Below are 19,924 nucleotides of genomic sequence, written 5' to 3'. Positions count from 1 at the left end.
CAGAGCCCAGGGCTCGCTGCACAGCCGGGTTTTCTACCCTGGCCCTGCTTCATTACTGCACAATGAATAATTGATCCCGGGCAATTAGCGGAACAGCAACAGCAGCGCGGGTGTCTGAGCAGCACGGGCGGCAGTGCCTGGGGCAGGGCAGGGAGGGCGGAGGTGCAGATGGGAGATGGGGGGTGATGTTTGTACCGCCCCAAAAACCCGGCCGGGGGCTGCCTCAGAGCCCTGGCAGGAGAAGCCTTGGCAGGAGAAGCCTTGGCAGGAGAAGCCAGGAAGGAGAAGCTCTCCTCGGGGAGGAAACACGGGGGGATCCCTGCCTGTAGGATGGTCGGGACGGACAGAGACCAGAGATCTCTGGAGCCAGGGCTGGAACTTGGGGTTTATTGCAAAGGGCCTGGGGGCAGGGCCCTGCTGGGAGCTGCCAGGCACAGCTCAGAGCAGGACTGAGAGAAGAGAGGGGGAGAGAGGATGAAACGGTAAGAGAGTAAAAGGGTAAGAGGTAAAAGGGTAAAAGGGTAAGAGCTAAGAGGTTCCCATTACCATAAATCTTCTTCTGTGTTGAATATTCTGATTCTCACTAACCAGTCTAGTACAATACACAAATCCTATAGCATTTCCATACAGCCTATAAGAATCATTCCATTACCATCCTGTGTTACATTTTAAACCCTACAAACTCCTCTTTGGGCCCCTTCTGCCAAGCTGGCAGGGTCTGCTCTGACCCTTGGGCCTGTCTGCAAGCAGAGGGTGTTGTTCCATCAAAAGGAGATTATCTTCAGCCAGCCACACCATTGTTTTCCAGTTGTTCAGTAACCGAGGTATCTCAAAGCTTGCTTTCATTTCAATCTCGCTTATAGTTTCTATATTCTCAAAATCTTTAGCCAGGCAATCATATTTATAAGGCTTTCCTGTTTCATCTTCCCCAACACCTGCCCAAATCCCGATCCCCATCCCTGCATTCCCGGGGGTCGCTGTGCTCAGGGCTCTGCCCAGCCCCAGCCCTGCGGCCCCGGGGCCGCTCCGCTCCCGGAGCTCAGCGGGAAGCGGAGCCCCCCCGAGGGCAGCGGCCCCGTGCCCGGGGAGAGGAGCTCGGCTGCAGGCTCAGCTCCCACCCCGCACCTCGGTGTCAGCCCCAGCCCGGGACCGAGCCTCCCAACGCCGCCACCAGGGGCTCGCCACCGCCGCAGCCCCGGGCTGCCAGCCCCGACCCGCAGCTGCCCCCGCAGCCCCAGCTCCGCATCCCAGCTCATCCCTACCCGGGGCCCTCCATCCCCAGCGGGACTCCGAGCATGCCACGGCTGCAATTCCAGCCTGAATCTGCTGGTTGGTCCCCAGTGCCAGTCCAGGGACGGTATCGAAAATGCTGCAAAAGTCCCGGAGGAGAAAATCCACATTGTGGGCACATTGCAATACTGATCCCACAGCAGGAGCCAGCTGGTGCCGAGGGCACGGCCGAGCACAGCCCAAATTTGAGGGGGAACCTCAAAACATCCCCGCAGTACAAATGCCCGTTCGCTCTCCCTGGACGCCCCTTACCAACCCTCAAGCCCAGCCTGGTGGCAAATGAGCCGTGCAGGAGCCACAGGTTCCCCAGGAGAGAGCAGGGCAGGGAGCGCAGCTTGGATCCCCAAGGACACCAGCGCTCCTGGCACCCCGTGCCGCTCCCTCAGCCTGAGCCGGATCCTGCCCGGCCCTCAGCTGCATCCTTCGCTTGTAACACCTACCAAGTGCGGCCCCTGAGCTGCATCCCCCGGGCCCAGCGAGCGGCCCCTCCGCCGGCAGCGGCCCCCATGTGCCCGCGGCGGCGCTCGGCTGCTGCTGCTCCGGCTCTGCCCTGCTGTTATTAATGGCCGTGTCAAGCGGCGGCTGAAACCGCCCCAGCCTCCCCCAGACGCGGCTCACTCGTGCCCCTCGTGCTATTTCTGGCTCTGCCGGCTGTCCCCGGAGGTGCTGTTACCTGCTGACAGCAGCGCACGGCCGCTGTGCCCTGGGGAAGGGCCATGCATCACCCTGCGCTTCTCCTGCCCTGTCCTGCCCCCGGCGACACCGAGCGCAGAGATCCCGGTGCTTCCTGCCTAAGGAAATTCTGCTGCACGTTCGCTGTTCGTGGGGGTTTTTTTCCCCAAACTGTTTTCTGTAGCGAAGTGACGGCTCTGGAGTGGGGGATGCTCTGCAATGGGGAGCTCTGCCTTGGCATCCCAACATGTGTGAGCAGCTCGACCCCAACGGGCAGGGACAGGGAGAATAAACAGGCAGGATGGTGGATGGTGCCCATGCAGGATGGTGGATGGTGCCCATGCAGGATGGTGGATGGTGTCCATCCAGGGGACAGCCCACGAGTGACCATCTGCCCCCCCTCTGCTCCTGCAAGGCCAGGGCCCTCTTGTGGCACCCCCATGCACACGGGCTGGGGACCCGACCCCAGGCTGGGCATTCCACCCCACTGACAGGGACAGGCAAGTGTCCTGATGGCTCCAGAGAGAGAGCACAGCGAGGGCTGTGTGCACAGCCACTCCCAGACACGTGCTGGCTTTATCTGCCCCACAGCCACCCCTCACTGCTGCAGTGACAGTCTGAGCTCAGCTCTGCTCCAGCACAGACCTTGGGCACACACACATCCTCTGCTCAGCCAGCTGCAGCCACCTGAATGCTCCTGGGATGGAGCAGGACTGTGCTGCCTCCTCTGCCTCACAGGTAGCCACAGCTTTGCAGTGGCACAGGAAATGTGGAAGCTCCCTGGTCTCACTGGACACGGAGCTGAGCTCAGCTACACGTGGTCACCATGGACAGCAGTGACTTGGCACAGCCACCCCCACAGCTGTGCCCAGCTCCCATCTTGCCTGCACTGCTGAAGGCAGCTGGGCCTGGAGGCTTTGTGCCTGTTCCCTCTCTGAGGCCACCTGGCTGGCTGCAGGTCTGTGGGACACAGGATGTCACCACACTGGGGGTGCCTGGATGTCCCTGAGATTTCGAGCACCCCAGTCCCTATCTCCTCTCAGTGAGGAATGACCCAGCCACCGGCCCAGCCTGCCCACACCCACTGCTCTGTGCCCATTGTGAGGGGGAACAGCTCCTGAGCAGGCTCCAGCTGCTGCCTGCAGCCTCATCACTGCAGGGCAGGTGCCGGGGGACCCGGAGCTGTGAGATGATGTCTGGGTCATAAATATCCCTGGCAGTAAAAATCCAGAGTGGTGGGAAAGGGGGAGGAAGGAGCAGATCCTGTCACTGCCATTCAGCCCACAGAACCCTTTCCCTTCGGTGCTGCTCAGCTGGGGAATCTCTGCAGCTTTATGGGTAGGACAGAGCTCTGTCCCCTGGGCAGGATGAGGGGGGTGACAACCAGAGCCTGATGCATTCAGCCACTGCAGATCCACTGGGAAGGACTCATCCCAACACCATCTACACAGGACCACGAGGCTGGTGCTGGAAGCTGTTCCTGTGCTAGCAGAGACCACTGGAAGGAAATATCCACTGGGAGGAGAGGACCTGGCAGAGCAGCTCTGCTGTGACTGCCTCCAACAGGACAATGGCCAGAGCCACACACAGGAGGGAGGAATCCCAAATGGTCCCAAACCCAACACTGGTGGCTCCAAAGGCACACAGAGCCCTCGTGCAGTGGTGCTGGCAGGCCTTGCTCTGCTGCTGCATAGGAAGGTGCTCGTTCAGGGCAGGACACCAAACCTGGTGGAGGGCCAGGGTGCCACAGGGACAGGATGAAGCTGTGCCTACCAGTCCCACACCACTCTGGGCACCACCACCCAAAGCCCCCTGGAATTTTGAATAGATCCTTTAACTCTGCAGAGATATCAGGGTTTGGGTAACTTTTGCAAGGAATTCCTTGAACTTGGCTTCAGAGGCTGCCCAGCCACATGCTCACTGTCCCCTGCCATGCCTGGGGGGAAGAGGAGCAGCCACCCAAGGCAGGAGGTGTTTGGGCACAGAAGAACAGGGCTCCAGCCTGGCAGGCTGCAAGAAGCACTTGCAGCACCTTCATTAAATCACAGCAGCGCTGGCTCAGAGCACTCAGCTCTGCCCACCCTGTGCAGATGATCTCACCCTGCTCAGCCCCCCCGGCTGCCAGCGCCGCTGCTGCCAGCGCTTCCCCCTTCCCAGCCCTTCTGGGGATGGCCAGGAACAGCCCCTCAAGGTTTAACACTGCCTCTGGCCATGATGGCAGCTGCTCCTGCCCGACTGCCCCCGAGCCTTGCTGCTGCTGCTGCTGCTGCTGCTGCTGGGGGTGAGGGGGTGCGGGCTGGCCAGGAGAGATCTGCCCCAGGAACCGCTGGGAGGGGGAACAGCTCTGCTCTGCTCATGGCTCAGGAGCCCAGCCAAGCAAAGGAACAAACCCAGGGGAGCTGTGGCTCTGGGCCCCTCTGCTCCACTCCTCCTGCCCCTGCCTCAGGCACTGGGAGTCCCTCAGTGCCCCCAGAAACGTCACCAGGGCTGGCAGTAAGGCCAGGGGAGCCAGGGTTCAGTGACCCAAGGCTCAGTGACCAGCACCCAGCCCAGCATCCCATCCACCCCACAGGCACAGCCCAGCTCCCTGGGGCCTTGGGACGTGTCCTTGCAATGGAGGCTGGAAGGCGACTGATGTGCAGTGGCTCAGCCTGGAGAAGAGAAGGTTCTGGGGAGAGCTTAGAAGGGGTGTTTAAAGGGGTTCCAGGAGAGCTGGAGAGGGACTTTGGACAAGGGCCTGAAATGACAGGACAAAGGAATGGCCTTAAGCTGAAGGAAGGCAGGGTTGGGTCAGATATTAGGAAAAAATTCTTTACTATAGAGGTGGGCAGGCCCTGGCACAGGGTGCCCAGAGCAGCTCTGGCTGCCCCTGGCAGTGCCCAAGGACAGGCTGGACAGGGCTGGGAGCAACCTGGGATAGTGGGAGGTGTCCCTGCCCATGGCAGAGGGGTAGAACTGGATTTTAAAGATTCCTTCCAACCCAAACCAGTCTGTAGCTCCATAACTGTTCAAGGTGGGACAACTTCCTCCAGATTTTTAAGTGGACAGAGCTGCATTGGAGCCTGACTCAGAGAGGAAGAGCATCTCTGGTCCCACAGCCTCACAGATCCATGGAGCCTTTGGCTGTCCTCAGCAATGAGTTTCCCCAGCCCAGGGTCAGAGCTGGGCTGTGCCCCCTGGTGTGGAACAGTGGAACAAGACTTTGGTTTGGTTTTGTGACCAGGCTGCACATCCTGCTTTAACCCTCATTGGAGCAGAGTCACCCTCAAGGTTTCTCCCCTCTTTGAGCCCCCTGACAGCACAGTTAGGTGCTCAGAATGTATGGCCAGGTTCAGGTTGGCCCTCCAGGTGCTGCTGTGATGTGCTCAGCCTTGGCCAGCCTCTCGTGTTGGTGTGTGGCAGGAAAGGCTCTGGTCAAGCTCCAGCTTTCCTGCACCCTTGGCCATGTCCTGCCCCACAGCAGCAGATGAGCAGAACCCCCTGGAGCAGATGGCACCCATGGGACAGCAGGTTCCCAGCCCAAAATGGGAAGACTTTGGCCAGAAACAAAATCAGAAGGTACAAAATCCTCCCCTCCTTCCCCATCAAAGAGCTGATCACACTCTGGCTAAACTGCTGTGAGTGAAGCACCTGCTCAGAGACACGGGGAGGAACGGGGCTGTCCACACTTGTCCCCAAGTGCCTGTCACAGCCACCCCCGAGCCTGGTGCTGGGCTGTGCAAGGAGGGCCAGGAGATGCCCCAGTGCAAGGAGAAGGGATTTGCTGGGGCAGGGGGTGCCAAGGAGCAGGGATTGTGGGGGTGATGCCTGGGGGTGCTCGGGATGAGGAAGAGGAGGCAGGGGGTGGGACAGGAGAGGGGTGACCCCACTGAAGCAGCTGCAGGTGCCAGGAGCAGCCCCGGAGCCCTCCCAGCCCTGGTTTCAATCAGCCCTCCATCACACACTGTTTGCTTTGCCGACAGCTCATTTACTCGCACTTGTCAAGCACGTTGTAAATAAGTGAGAGAAACAGCCCTGCCCTTCCTGAGCAGAGGCACGGCCAGGAAGGGGCCGGTCCCCCCGCACCGGAGCCAGCGCTGCCAGGAGGGGCCGGGTCATCCACGCTGCTCCCAGCAGGGCTGGGAAAGCGCTGAGCATCCACCACCGCCCTCGGGAAACAAGGGGAGCACCCGTCCTGGACTCCCAAAGTCCACGCCACCGAGTGTCCGTAATTATTTAGCTTAAGGATAATCTGCATCTCTCAGATACAGCCAGCCATCATCTCCGAGGTAATCTCAGGTCACGGAGCCAGAAGGGAAGAGTAATCAGCCGTTCTGAGTGTGGAAGACACAAAGAAACAAGCAGTGAGAATCAGACGGTGGCAGCAGGTCTGTCACACACGGGGGTTTGCTGTGTGTGGAGCTTTTCCATCACACACGGGGGTTTGCTGTGTGTGGAGCTTTTCCCTGGCAGCCACAGCAGCTGGAGCAGCTCCAGCCCGGTGCCTGCCCTGCCCCTGCTCTGCATTTGCCCTCTCTTCCTTCAGCCAGGCTGAATTTGCCCAGCAGGTGCAGCAATGTGAGGGGGAGCCCAGCACTGATGGTCAGCACCCGAGCCGGGGTTAACTCAGTTAAAGCACAAAGCTGCTCCTCTGTAATCACATTGCCATGGCTGTGGTTCCTGGCAGCCCCAGGCAGCCTCCAGGCTCCTCACAGCCCCGCTGGGGAAGGTTTGCCCCAAGCTGGGGATGTGTTTTACAGGGACTTGCTCAGCACCGCAGGCCAGGGGGCAGCATCCCAGGGCAGACCTGGGCACAAGGACGAGAGGGAGAAGGCTCTGCAGGTGGAGAAAACACCCACAGGGTAATTCCTGGGAGCTGCTCAGCTGCCTGAGTGGGTTTGCAGCTCAGGGCAGTTCAGCCAAGCCTTACAGTGGCAGCAGAGCCCCATTTGCACCACATCCCTGACACTGACATCTGACACTGGGGACAGGGAGCTGGGCCACAACAACATCCACGCTGTCCCCAGAGCTCCTCCTGCCCTGACTCTGGCAGGAAAAGCCCACTGGGAGCAGGGCTGGACTATCATAGCTGCATCCCTCATGGCTGTCTCTTCCTCCATCTCCAGAAGCAGATGCTCAAGTCCCCCAGAAACCAACAGCTTTGCTCCAAAGCCAGCTCTGAAAGCAGCAGTGCCAACACAGCCCCTGCAGGGCTCATCCTCCTGGCCTGACACCATCCTCCCTGGGGACACTGCCAGGGGCACTGCCAGAGGCAGTGACAGCTCTGCAGAGCCTGCCCTGAGCCACGGGGACCTTCCTGCCCTTAGTGCTGCCCTGCCCAGGCAGAGCTCAGGGGGGCCTTGAGAAACAGGAGGCACCACCCCAAAGCCCCAAATCTGTCTGATCTCTGCACAGCTTGGAGGTTTCCACTGCTGGCAGCCATGGAGGCTCCCGAGGAGCTGCTCTGTGCTCGGTTCAGTGTCCCTTTTCCTGGCTCCAGCACACAGCTGGCACATGGCACAGCTCTGCTGGCACCAAGGCTGTGCTGGCCCTTCATTCCCACCCCACAGCAAAGCCCACATCCCCTTGGCCAGACTGTGGCCACAGCAAAACGAGCTGCCTCTTGCTAAGCTGCAGCAGTTTTGAAGGCTTTGCAAATCAGATTCCTGGCAAGGCTGATATTTCCAGCCTAATTTGTCTGTTCACAGAGCACAGACACTGGGTTTTTTCCCTAAATAGCCCTAGTATCAAATGACTGGTAAGCCAAGCTAATGGATCAGTTCTTCCTTGCAAGAAGCAGCTGATTTTCCCAGCTCCTGTCTCCCACTGCTCTGGCATCCCCAGAGAGGTCTGTCCTGACAAACCAGCCTGGACACAGCCCCAGCTGCAGCTCTGCCAGGTCAGGCTCCTGCCCAGCCCTGTGTGCCCACCCTGCCCCAAGCACCCTCCCTGTCCCCTTGGGAGCTCCTTCCCTGCTGCTCCTTCTTGCATTTCACACCAGGTTTGCTTTAAAATTGCATCCTGGGTACTTTACACCTTGCTGGGATGGCAGTGTTGCTATAAACTCAATATAGTCACGACTTTGGAGGGCCCATGGTGGCTCTCCACAGCACCCAAAGAACAAACACCCTCTTGGCTCCTGAGGCACAGAAAAGCTTTTGAAAGAGATGTGATGTCCTCTGGAGCACTTTTTCACCTGCCCAGTGGCCAGGCTCCTTCCAGAGCTCAGGGAGCAGATGCTCCAGGCTTTGCTGTGAGCACAGCTCCACGGCCTGCCATGAACAGTCTGGGCTGGGGAGGGCAAACAGCCCCATCCCCTGCAAGCCCCAGGAGCCCAGAGCTCCTGCCATGGTGGAGCCCCACCGAGCTGCCCCTGTGAGATGCTCAGATTGGAAATGTCCCTGCACAGCTCCACCCTGGATGGTCCCCAGCCCGTGGCAGGATCGCACCAGCCCAGCACAGAGCCAGGGTCGGTGGGTGCCAGCAGGGCCCCGTGCCCGGGCAGTGCCAGCCGGGTGCCCCAGGGCCAGCAGAGGTGGCCGAGCTGTCACCTGTGTGCATCAGCGGCCCGGGGCCGCCCGCAGAGCGGGAGGCTGGGTTGGTAACGAGGTTCTCAGGCTTTGTGCGCTGCTGTTGCTATTTTAGTCCGCCTGAAACGTGCAGGAAAAGGAATCCGGAGGCTGTGTCTCCTGCGGAGCTGTTTGTGCTGACCCACTTTGGGAGCCTGCGGAGCCGCAGCGCCGGCAGCGGGGCCGGGCAGCGCCGGCCGGGCCGGGCCGGGCCGCGGCTGAGGGAGGAGCCACCGGCCTGGGCCGGCAGGGGATAGGCACCAACACAGGGACAGGGACCCACACGGGGACAGGGACCCACACGGGGACAGCCACCAACACAGGGACAGGGACCCACACGGGGACAGCAGGGGAGAGCCACCCACACGGGGACAGGGACCCACACGGGGACAGCCACCAACACGGGGACAGGGACCCACACGGGGACAGCAGGGGACAGCCACCAACACGGGGACAGGGACCCACACGGGGACAGCCACCAACATGGGGACAGCCACCAACACAGGGACAGGGACCCAGACGGGGACAGCAGGGGAGAGCCACCAACACAGGGACAGGGACCCACACGGGGACAGCCACCAACACGGGGACAGGGACCCACACGGGGACAGCCACCAACATGGGGACAGCCACCAACACAGGGACAGCCACCTGCCCTGGGCCAGCAGGGGACAGCCACCAACACGGGGACAGGGACCCACACAGGGACAGGGACCCACACGGGGACAGCAGGGGACAGCCACCAACACGGGGACAGGGACTCACACGGGGACAGCAGGGGACAGCCACCAACACGGGGACAGGGACCCACACGGGGACAGCCACCAACACGGGGAGAGCCACCAACACAGGGACAGGGACCCACACGGGGACAGCAGGGGACAGCCACCAACATGGGGACAGGGCCCCACACGGGAACAGGAACATGGGGCAGGAGCTGCTCCACCACCCTGCACCAGCCAAGGGAGGGATCCGGGCGTTTTACCCCCAAAATCCCCATCTGCAGCACTTAAAGCTCCTCAAACACCCACACAGGGGTTTCTCCTCTCCCAGAGCAGTGCCACTCTCCAGGGGTTTATCCTCTCCCAGAGCCACTCTCCAGGGGTTTCTCCTCTCCCAGAGCACTGTCACTCTCCAGGGGTTTATCTTCTCCCAGAGCACTGTCACTCTCCAGCAATCCAAACCCAGCCCCCGGGACACAACACGACCCAGCAGAGAGTGCCACAGTCCCACACAGCTCCGTGGGGCAGCCCCAGCCCCAGAGGAGGTGGGTGAGGGTGTTCAGTGCACCCAGAGAGGGCAGGCAGAGCCTCAGAGCTCTGCTCACACACATTTCTCTGCCAGAGCTGCTGAGACAGCGCTCCCGGGCCAGGCTGGAGCTCCTCAGTGTGGGAAAAGTGCTGGGGCTGCCTTGCTGGGCATGAAAAACAGCACTGCCCAAACGAGCCCTCTGTGCTTTGTGCACATCTGTGGGGTCAGGATCAAACATCTGAGCCCACCCAAGTCCACAGAAGGGGCAACTCTCTGCCCCACTACTCCCATCACCTCAGCACCCAGAGATCCCAGCTTGAACCTCTCCCTCTGCTCTCCATCCTGCCCCAGAGGCAAGCTCTCAGAGCAGGCTGGCCACGGGATTGTGGAGCCTCAGCTGTCCAAATATCCAAATACAGATGCTGGGAGGTGTCAGCCCAGCCTGCCTCAGCTCCAGCCAGCAGATGCAAATGCAGTCACTGCTCCCCAGGCAGGGCAGGAAGCTGCAGACACAGCAGTGCCTGAACACAAACTCCCTGCTCACCTGGCAATCAAAGAGCCTCCTGCACACCCTCCTGGCAGGAGCATCCCTGAGCAAAGCCCCCCAGAGGCAGAGCCTGTCGTGCTCCAGGCAGGAATCCCCAGCTCCTGTGGCTCTCTTACCTTGCTCTCCGTAGGAGCCGCTGCCGGATGTTGCTGCTTGGTGATGTTTTCAGCCAGACACCAGCAGATCCTCTTCTTCTGCTCCTGGGAGTAAGCCTCCAAACTTAATAAGCACTCTGACTTCTGACGTAAAGGAAACACAGGCAGGGAGAAGGTCATTAGCTGTGTGTCACAGGCCCTGCAAACTCCTCTGTCCCCACACACCACAGCAGAGCAGGGGACAGCTCTCAGCCCTGTCCTGCACCCTGGGCACAGGTGAGACAAAGGGACTGGAGATCAGCTCCCTCCAGGGACAGGGAGAGTGCTGCAGGGGAGCTTCCATGAGCAGGAGTGGAGCAGCACAGGCAGAGCACAGGCTGTCCTGCACCCTGTGCCACTGCAGGGGAAACCGAGGGTGGAAACTGCTCTTTGCCATATGCAAACATTAATGAGGCACCAGAGCATGAACTGGTGAGAACAAGAGCCTTTGGGCTGGGTGGGGCTGGGAGGAAGAGTTCAGGGAAGCTCCAGAGCAGCCTCACTGTCCTGCTCCTCACTGAACACCAGGGTGAATTTGGAGATAAACTCCAGAGCAGCCTCACTGTCCTGCTCCTCACTGAACACCAGGGTGAATTTGGAGATAAACTCCAGAGCAGCCTCACTGTCCTGCTCCTCACTGAACACCAGGATGAATTTGGGGATAAACTCCAGAGCAGCCTCACTGTCCTGCTCCTCACTGAACACCAGGGTGAATTTGGGGATAAACTCCAGAGCAGCCTCACTGTCCTGCTCCTCACTGAACACCAGGGTGAATTTGGAGATAAACTCCAGAGCAGCCTCACTGTCCTGCTCCTCACTGAACACCAGGGTGAATTTGGGGATAAAATCCAGAGCAGCCCCCCATCCTATTCCTCATTTAACATTAGGATGAATTTGGGGGTAAACTTCACAGCATCCTCCCCATCCTGCTCCTCCTTGAACACCAGGATCAGAATTTGGTGATAAACTCCAGAGCAGCCGCCCATCCTGCTCCTCACTGGACACCAGGATGAATCTGGGGATGAACTCCAGCCTCCCTGTCCTGTTCCTCACCAGGATGAATGTGGGGATGAAGCTCCAGCTCTGGTCATACATTATCTGTTAGCCATATGCAGCAAGGAAGGATTGAGAGAAATTATGAGAAGTCATCCCAGCTGAGCCCACCTCCTCTTGTGCCCTTCCCTGCACATATCTTCTGTTCCTCTTGGACAGGTTTTCTTTGGGCCAAATCTCACTCACTTAAGGAACTTTCTGACCAAGTCCCCTCAGCAGCTGTCTCCCAGCCCTTCAACTGCTTATCTCTCATGCTAAAAGTTAAGCATTATAACATCTGCTGCCTGCTGGGATTTTGCACGTTTCACTTTATAAAGGGTCCAGAAATGCCCAAGGTTGGATCATCCAGAGGGGAAGAGAAAAAAAATCAAAGGACAACTTCAGGACAGACTGAAAATAAAGGAAAAAGAGTCGTTCACTAAGGGTCATAAAAAAAACCTTTTCTTTCCCCCCAGAATTTCCTTCCAGAAGGGCAGGTCCCCAGTAGCTGGTTTTTCCCAGAAAGGTCAGAGAGAACCTGCAGCTTTGTGACTCCAGAGACATAACACAGCCAGAAGGGGAAATGCTCTTTAGTCACACCATTTAAATGAGTGTTTGCATTGGATGGGAATTCATTCATGTTCCATCCAAACTCCCCTGAAGTGGTAAATAAACCAAGCTCCCACATCACCTCCTGGGAAAGAGGGCTCTGGCTCAGTCCTTTGCCCCTGCAAGGAGACTTCCATGAAGGAGAAAGTTTGAGCTTTCTTATGCCTGGACATCCCCACACTTATTCCTCCAGGCTTCAACACTGAAAATTCCTTCTCAGGCTTCCTGAGCACAATCAGAATGAGCAGAGGTTTGGGATTCAGGGACAGGAAGTGGTGGGGCTCCCCCTTGCCCCCAGATCCTGGGTGGCAGTGATGCTCAGAGCATCCCTGGAGTGTCACAGTGAGTTTTTCCCATCCTGCATGTCCCAGTCTGTCCCAGTCCCACACCAGCAGGTCACCAGGCTGCACCACTGTGACACCCACTCATCCCTAGGAAGTCATTCCCACTTTAGAGGGGAGGATGGGCATCATTTGCTGGGATGGAATCCAGGCTGGCACTTCCCTGCCCCACACTTGTGGTGAGAAGAGAACAAAGCAGGAGCTCAGCAGAGCCCCAAAGCCGTGGGGAGCTGTGAGGAGCCCACCCTGAGGCTGGAATTGCTGCACACTCCCAGCCCTGCCAAGCTCCTGTGGCTCTGCTGGAGCGAGGCTGAAAGCAGTTCCAAGGACATCTCTGTCCCCTGGCTGTGACAGACACAGGGCTCACCTAGCCCTGCCCTGAGCCCCTCCCTGATTCAATTACAGCCCATCTCTTTGATTGAATTTAGCACTCAGCCATGCTCAGCTCCTGCTGGCTGCTGAGAGCAAAGTGCCCCCTGCTCCCCCCTGAGCTGCTGCAGGCTCCCCAGCCTCGGCCACCCAGGAGTGGCACAGCCAGGAGAACACATTTCCCTCTGCTCCAGAACTCAGGGAAGGGCAACCAGCCCAAAGTGTGTGCCAGCCATTGTGGGCAAGGCTGAGGGGGCACATGAACAGCCAAAATTGCATTTATCCAACATGTACATGTTTTATTATCACCACAGTGACATTTAACCTCTCCAATTTTCATTTCCCAAAGAAAGAGCTCTGGTTTTCCCTCTCACATTAACCTGCCCTCCCAAAAACTTTCACCTGGACTGGGGAAAGCCCAACCTGCAGGGGCTGAGCACCCACAGCTGCCTCCAAACCAGGCAAAGCCCTTTGGGATGCAGCCAGGTGAAGGGTTGGGTGTTATTTGGGATAAAACTCGTGGCATGTGGCCCTGGAGCCTGGTCCATGCTGGGCAGGGAGCTGCCCACCCAGGGGAGGCTGGGGAGGGGTCAGGGAGCTGTGCCTGCCCACGCTGCCCTGTGAGCTGGGAACAGCCTCCCCTGATTGTTTTCCTTCAGGGAGGCTGCTGCTGGCCTGCCAATATTTACAGAGAGAAAACAGGGGTTGATCTCCAGGGCTGGGAAAGGAGGATGCAGATGGTGTGAAGGGGGCCTTTGCCACCAGATAAAGGCAGTGACTGAAGTGGCTGCCAGTGGCTTTCTGCCACGGCCCCCAGAGACAAACATGTTATTGCAGGTGCTGTGTGCTCAGGAGCCACTGCTGAGCCAGGGCAGTCCCAGCACCCCACGCTGCCCAGGGAGGGCAGGAGAACACAGCAGGTATTGCAGAGAATGGCCCGAGCCAGCACCAGCCCCAGACAGGCCCTGCCACAGCCAAGGATGATGTGCAGGAAAAGTTCCTCCTGCTCCATGGGAACAGCTCCCCCAGGCTGGAACCCAACCCCACGGCAGCCAGGGACAGGTCTGGCCATGCAGAGCTCCTGCCTACCCCAGCAGACAGCACACAAGGAGGGACTGTGCACTCTGTAGCCCAGAAATCATGAGAGGAGCCCCCAGAGAGTGGCAGGAGCCCCCAGACCCCACACACCGAGCCCCTGAATGCAGACACCCCTCTGTGCAGGGTCCCCTGGGGCTCTGTGTGACTCTGCAAAGCTGAGACACCACAGGAATGAGAAGCCAGACTCAGTCTGACACCTCTGGTGCCCTGAGCTCAGTGCCCAGCAGAGCCCAGGGCTGTTCTCTCACCACTGACTCTCCTGGCTGTGTGAGGGACACATTCCCAGGCTGGGAGGGAGGGGTCATGTCACACAATCCCACACTGCTTTGAGGTGCAAGGGACCCTAAAGCCCATCCAGTGCCACCCCTGCCATGGCAGGGACACCTCCCACTGTCCCAGGTGCTCCCAGCCCTGTCCAGCCTGGCCTTGGGCACTGCCAGGGATCCAGGGGCAGCCCCAGCTGCTCTGGGCACCCTCCTCCCACAGATGCAGGGATGCACTGGTGCTCCTTCCCCAGGCTCTGTCCCCAGGGCTCGTGGCAGGGTGGTTTGGGGACAGGCTCCCAGCCCAGCCCTGGCAGCCCCTGGCCTCCAAGGCTCAGGGGTTGGGCCCTGGCCAAGGGCAGCAGAGATCCCAGAGGGGAAGTACCTCGGAAACTGCTCCAGACTACAATGGCTCCAAATCACAGAGCAAACCTTCCCAGGGAGAAACAGCCAGCCCTGGGAATATCCTGTGCACAAAACAGGGCACTGCTGCCTGCTGACTTCATGCTCCACCAGCCAAGGGCTGCTGAGAAAGTTCTGTTTGCTCCCTGCTGGGGGACTGGGGGGGACCAGGGCTCTTCCTGTGGGTTTAGGACTGCTGGGCACACTGGTGATGCCCAAAAAACAAACCCTGGCACTAACAGCAGGGGCCCTGCTAGAGCTGGGATGCTCAGAAGGTGCCAGGGAGGATGTGCATGGAGATAACACTGGCAGGACACAGAAATCCCTGCATGGCTCTGCTCTGGGTCTTGTTTCTGGGAGCACTGATGATGGCACAGCCTGGGGGATGCCCAGAGGGTGTGGATGCCACATCCCTGGAAGTGTCCAAGGCCAGGATGGACAGGACCCTGAACAACCTGACCCCGGGAGAGGCATCCTGGCCATGGCAGGGCTGGAGCAAGATGAGCTCTAAGGTCCAGCCCAGACCATTCTGTTATTCTGTGGTTCTCTGTTAAACCTCCAGGAGGAAAATCAGCCTGAAGAACCTTTTCCACCCCCTCTGGAGCAGCCAGTGAGGACACAGGACAGTTTTCCAGGCCAGGCAGTTGTCTTTACATGTCTCATCAGGTAAAAGCCTTCCCAGGAATCCCTGAGAGGAGCCAGGCACGGAGCCCCCACTGCAAACACAGCAAACCGAGAGCAGGGCCAGCACCTTCCTGCTCTGCAGGGAAGAGGACAACAGCTCAGAGCTGAGTGGCCCCAGCAGCACCAAGCTCACCCACCCAGGGCCAGCACAGCCCCAGAGCTCTCCCAGAGCTTTCCATGCCTCTTCCCTGGCACAGCCCCATGGGCAGAGAGCAAACAGTCCCAGGGCCCTCTGAAATCATCACCCCGTGCTGCCTGGGCATTTTAAAAATCTCTCTAGCACTGTAACTGCACCAAATTAACTCTTCTTTTTGCCAACACCTGGGAAATGTGACCCCAAAATTAAAGTTGGGGGGGGAAAAACTCATGGTTTTTTTGTTATCTCAACACTCAGGGTCAGGCTGAGCTGTGTGACGATGCACAAAACCAGGAGAGCAGAGTGTCCCTGTTTATCTGCTCCTCCAGCTGGGACATGAGCACTCCCTGCTCTGCTGAGGAGCCCTGAGCTGGGAGCTGGCAGTGCCCAGGAGCTGCCCTGTGCCCAGGCTCTGGATTGTGCCAGCCTGGGGCTTCTGCCATGGCGTCACCCAACATCTGACCCAGGGAAAGCCCCTGGGCAGAGGAGGTGAAGCTCAGGGTCTGTCTGCACAGAGCAGCAGCCTGGCCACCAGCTCCAGAGCCACTGCCATGGGTGTTGCAGCTCCAGGGACATCCCAGGAGACAGCAGGGCCAGGGGGACATTGCCACTGGAACCTGGGGCTGCCATGGCCATGCTGGGCTGGGCAGTTCTGGAGAGCCTCAGCATCTGGGGCAATCTGCACATGGGCTCATGTCACAGCATCTCCCAGAGGGGCTTCTCCAAAGGCTGGCATTGCTCTCACCTTGCCTCCCTGCAGCTGCAGCTTGCACTGCTCAGCACCACCCAGAGAAATGCAGGGGCTGGGACCTGAGGGCCTTTGGAGGGGGAAAAATGGAAAGCTCAGCTCAGGAAAGAGTTAAGCTGCTGCTGTGAGTGTGACATGGCAGAGGGACTCAGTGTCCAGCTCTCAGAGGTGACTCAAGGCTTGGGGAACCTCTCCAGCATCCCAGAAATGAGGCATGGAGAAAACAAAGGCAATGCCAGAGAGCAGGAAAGGATTTTTCATTGGGTAACATCTCCTGGCCACCAGCAGCAGAATGGAGCACAGGGAGTCCCCCCTTCCCCTGAACAGATGGGAACAGAGGTGCACAGTTCTGTTCTCTCACAATATTGGACACAATATCTCATGTCACAAAAGTGGTGAGAGCAAGGAGTCTCCAGGCTGCCTCTGCCCCAAGTCCTGGACTGATCCCAGGGCCTGAGCCCTGCCTGCAGTGCCTCCCCACAGCCCAGGGGACCCTTCCCCTGTGCAGGACAAGCCCATCACACAAATTACAGCCACAAACCTAACAAGCACCTTCTCATGTCCTCTTGTGAATGAGAGGAAACTGAGATACAATTCCAGCAGAGCACACAGCCCATTTCCCACACCAAGGCTCATCTCCACTCCCTTCTCACTGAACAAATTCCCCTCAGCTGTTCACTTGGGCATGTAGCTTTGATGTCACCCCCAGCCCAACCCTTTTGCCCTCTCCCTATCACCAAACCATCTGCCCAAGTGCCCTCTAGGTCTGCCCAGACAGTGCCCAAAATGTTCCTTGCAAACTCTGCTGATGATATGTCCAGAACAGCCAGCTCCAGAATTACCCAGGTGTTTAAAACCTGCCAGAGTGTCCCTGAGACTTGTCCTCTGTGCCATCAGTAAATTGCTTTTCCCAGCATTCAGGTTTGCTCTTTGGAAACAGAACTTGGGCTCTCCCTGGCTCCTCCCTTTGGGACAATGCCACATCCCAAAGGGCACCCAGTGAGCAGAGAACACCTTGGGAAATGAATGCTGCTGTGGAATGAGCTGGGCCATGGATGGAGTAAGGCACATTACACAGGCTACAGCATTCTGTGATCCATTTGTGCAAAGCATCCCCTTGGCACAGCTGAGGGTGGGAACAGGAGCAGGAACAGGAGCAGGGATGTGCCCACACAGAGCCAGGCTGCCAGAGCAGCTGCCCCATCCCTGGCAGTGTCCAGGGCTCTGTCCAGTGAGTGCCATCCCTGGCCATGGCTGGGCTGGGACAAGATGATCTTTAAAGTCCCTCCCAAGCCAAACCAGTCTGGGATTCTCTGATGGGGCAAGGTGGGGGACAGCGGCATTTCCCTGGCACTTGTCCAGAGGCTCCCCCATGCAGGATGGGCATGTCCAAGGCAAAGCCAGCTCAGGCACAGAGTCACAGCATCAATTTGCTCAGCTCTGGACCAGTGCTCACCACAGCAGCACAAGGAGCTGCTGCTGGAAGGATTTTCTGTTTCCCAAGACAAACTCCTGTGTCTGCAGATGAAAACTTCCAGAGGAAAAAAAAAAAGATCAAATTTGCCAGTGCTTTTCAAAGGAAAAACTTACTGAGCTGTTTGGTTTTAAGTCGATTTGGTCTGAATATGTTGGGCTGGAATCAAACACTTGTAACAATGCATTAAACCCCTGACCTGCAGTTTCCTCTCAGCAGGATATTTCCGGAGCAGGGAAGGGTGTGAATGCAGCCCTGGAGCACACTCACAGCTCCACACAGCCCCCTCTGAGGCTGCCCATTCCCAGCAGGCAGCAAACATTCCCTGCTGACAGCTTGTACACATCCCATGAGGTAAGTGTGTCCTGCAGGGAATGGGGAATGGGCAAAATGCAAACTCCCACACCCCAAATCCTGTGGGGTGCAGAAATGTGGGTCCACACTGAATCCCAGAATCCCAGACTGGTTTGGGTTGTAAGGGACCTTAAAGCTCATCCATCCCACCCCAGCCATGGCAGGGACACCTCCCACTGTCCCAGGCTGCTCCCAGCCCTGTCCAACACTTGGGCACTGCCAGGGATCCAGGGGCAGCCCCAGCTGCACTGGGCACCCTGTGCCAGCTCCACCTATTGCAGGGCTCAAATCAGCCAGAGGCTGTCACAGGCAGGGGCTGTTCAGCTTCAAACTGTGCTCTTTGGATTTAAAATCCTGAAAGGGAAGATGCCCAGGCCAGGTCTCAGTGCACTGCCAGGAGTTTTTAACATTTCAGCTGGCAAATAGAAAATTAGAGGAGCTGTAATGGCCATAAACTGAAACACCAGGAGTTCCACCCAACATGAGGAAGAACATTTCTCCATGAGGGTGGCAGAGCTCTGGAACAGCTGCCCAGGGAGGGTGTGGAGTGTCCCTCTCTGGACACATCCCAAACCCACCTGGGCACCTTCCTGTGACACCTGCCCCAGGTGCCCCTGCCTTGGCTCTTCTGGGACTCTGTGATCCCAAGTACACACTCAGGCATTCCTGAGATCTAAAGGTACCACCTCCACCTCCACCTCCAAAATCCTGGCTCATGTCTGTGCTGGGGCTATCACAGCCACCAGAAGGAACAAAACCCCCACAGGGAACAGCTCAGTGCAGAACCTCCCTCTGCTTTCACATCCTTTCCAATCCCATTCTACATTCAGCCTTTCCAGGATGCCAAGTGCCCCTCCAGAACCGGGTCCATGTTCACTCAGGATCTCCAAACCCTGCAATTGTCACCTTGCAGAGGCTGTAAAAAACAAACACCCTTGGTGCTGGAACCCACAGCAGGCTCTGCAGCTCCTGCTGGCTCTGCCTGCCAACAGCCAGAGTGCCCAGGGTTCCAACTCTGTGCAGTGATTTATTACACACAATTAGACAGGATGACCAGCAGTAGCTTTTTTGTGACACTTCCTGAAGGTTGGAATTTTCTGTCTTGTTTATAATAAATTAAGGAACTCACAGGTATTAGAACATACTTTCATTTTGTAACGTGTCAGATCCAAATGCAAATTTGTGACCTTATGGGTCAGAACCTTACTCAGAAACCCTCAAGATGAGCAATAGCAGGAGGCTGCAGCTCAAGGCTTCAGCAGAGAGCTCTTCCTGCAGCAAAGGCAGTGGCAGCCTGGCCCCGTGGGCTCCTCTCAGCTCTCAGCAGCACTAAACACATTAGTGCTCATTGCAGATGATTTGTGGGCAACAAACAGCAGCTCAAGAGCTTCCTCCAACCTCCCAGCCCATCAGAGCAGCACAATGGATGTGTCTGCCCAGCCCACGGCGACAGGAGCCCAGCTGAGAGTGGCCACAAACCCCCCTGAGCCACCAGCAGCAGGGACAGAGCCAGGAGAGGGCTCTGGGCACACAGAGAGCCAGGGCTGGAGCAGGTCACGATGGGGAGAGGCCCCTCAGGGTGACACGGGGCCAAAAAGCCATGAGAGCTCACACATCCTGCCCTTATCCATCCTCAGCCCTTCCAGCTGCCAGGGCTGGGCAGCCAGGCAGTCCTGACCCCCCTCAGGAACCTGACCGTGTCCCCAGGGCACAGCCAGCCCCTCTCCAGGGCAATCCCTGTCCCCAGGGCACAGCCAGCCCCTCTCAAAGGCAATCTCTGTCCCCAGGGCACAGCCAGCCCCTCTGCAGGGCAATCCCTGTCCCCAGGGCACAGCCAGCCCCTCTCAAAGGGAATCCCTGTACCCAGGGCACAGCCAGCCCCTCTGCAGGGCAATCCCTGTCCCCAGGGCACAGCCAGCCCCTCTCAAAGGGAATCCCTGTCCCCAGGGCACAGCCAGAGCCCCTCAGGGGA

General features: G+C 58.3%; 1 protein-coding gene across 3 annotated transcripts in view; it reads right to left on the bottom strand.

Moving 5' to 3' along the window:
- Window positions 1–19,924, bottom strand: part of RGS3 (regulator of G protein signaling 3) — a 74,824-nt gene that overhangs the window by 16,290 nt on the left and 38,610 nt on the right. For 2 of the 3 annotated variants that reach the window (XM_071453797.1, XM_071453798.1), the window contains one exon: window positions 10,425–10,547. In XM_071453797.1, coding sequence (XP_071309898.1) covers window positions 10,425–10,547 — 123 coding nt within the window. Of the gene's footprint in view, window positions 1–1,730; window positions 1,836–10,424; window positions 10,548–19,924 lie in introns of those variants that run through there. The other variant, XM_071453799.1, reaches the window with a different exon arrangement.

The sequence above is a fragment of the Agelaius tricolor genome, unplaced genomic scaffold (genome assembly GCF_023055355.1).
Source record: "Agelaius tricolor isolate 1412-34295 unplaced genomic scaffold, bAgeTri1.0.p SCAF_37, whole genome shotgun sequence".
NCBI lineage: Eukaryota > Metazoa > Chordata > Aves > Passeriformes > Icteridae > Agelaius > Agelaius tricolor.
The sequence above is the reverse complement of the archived record's forward strand: the minus strand, read 5'-3'. Positions and strand labels throughout refer to the sequence as shown.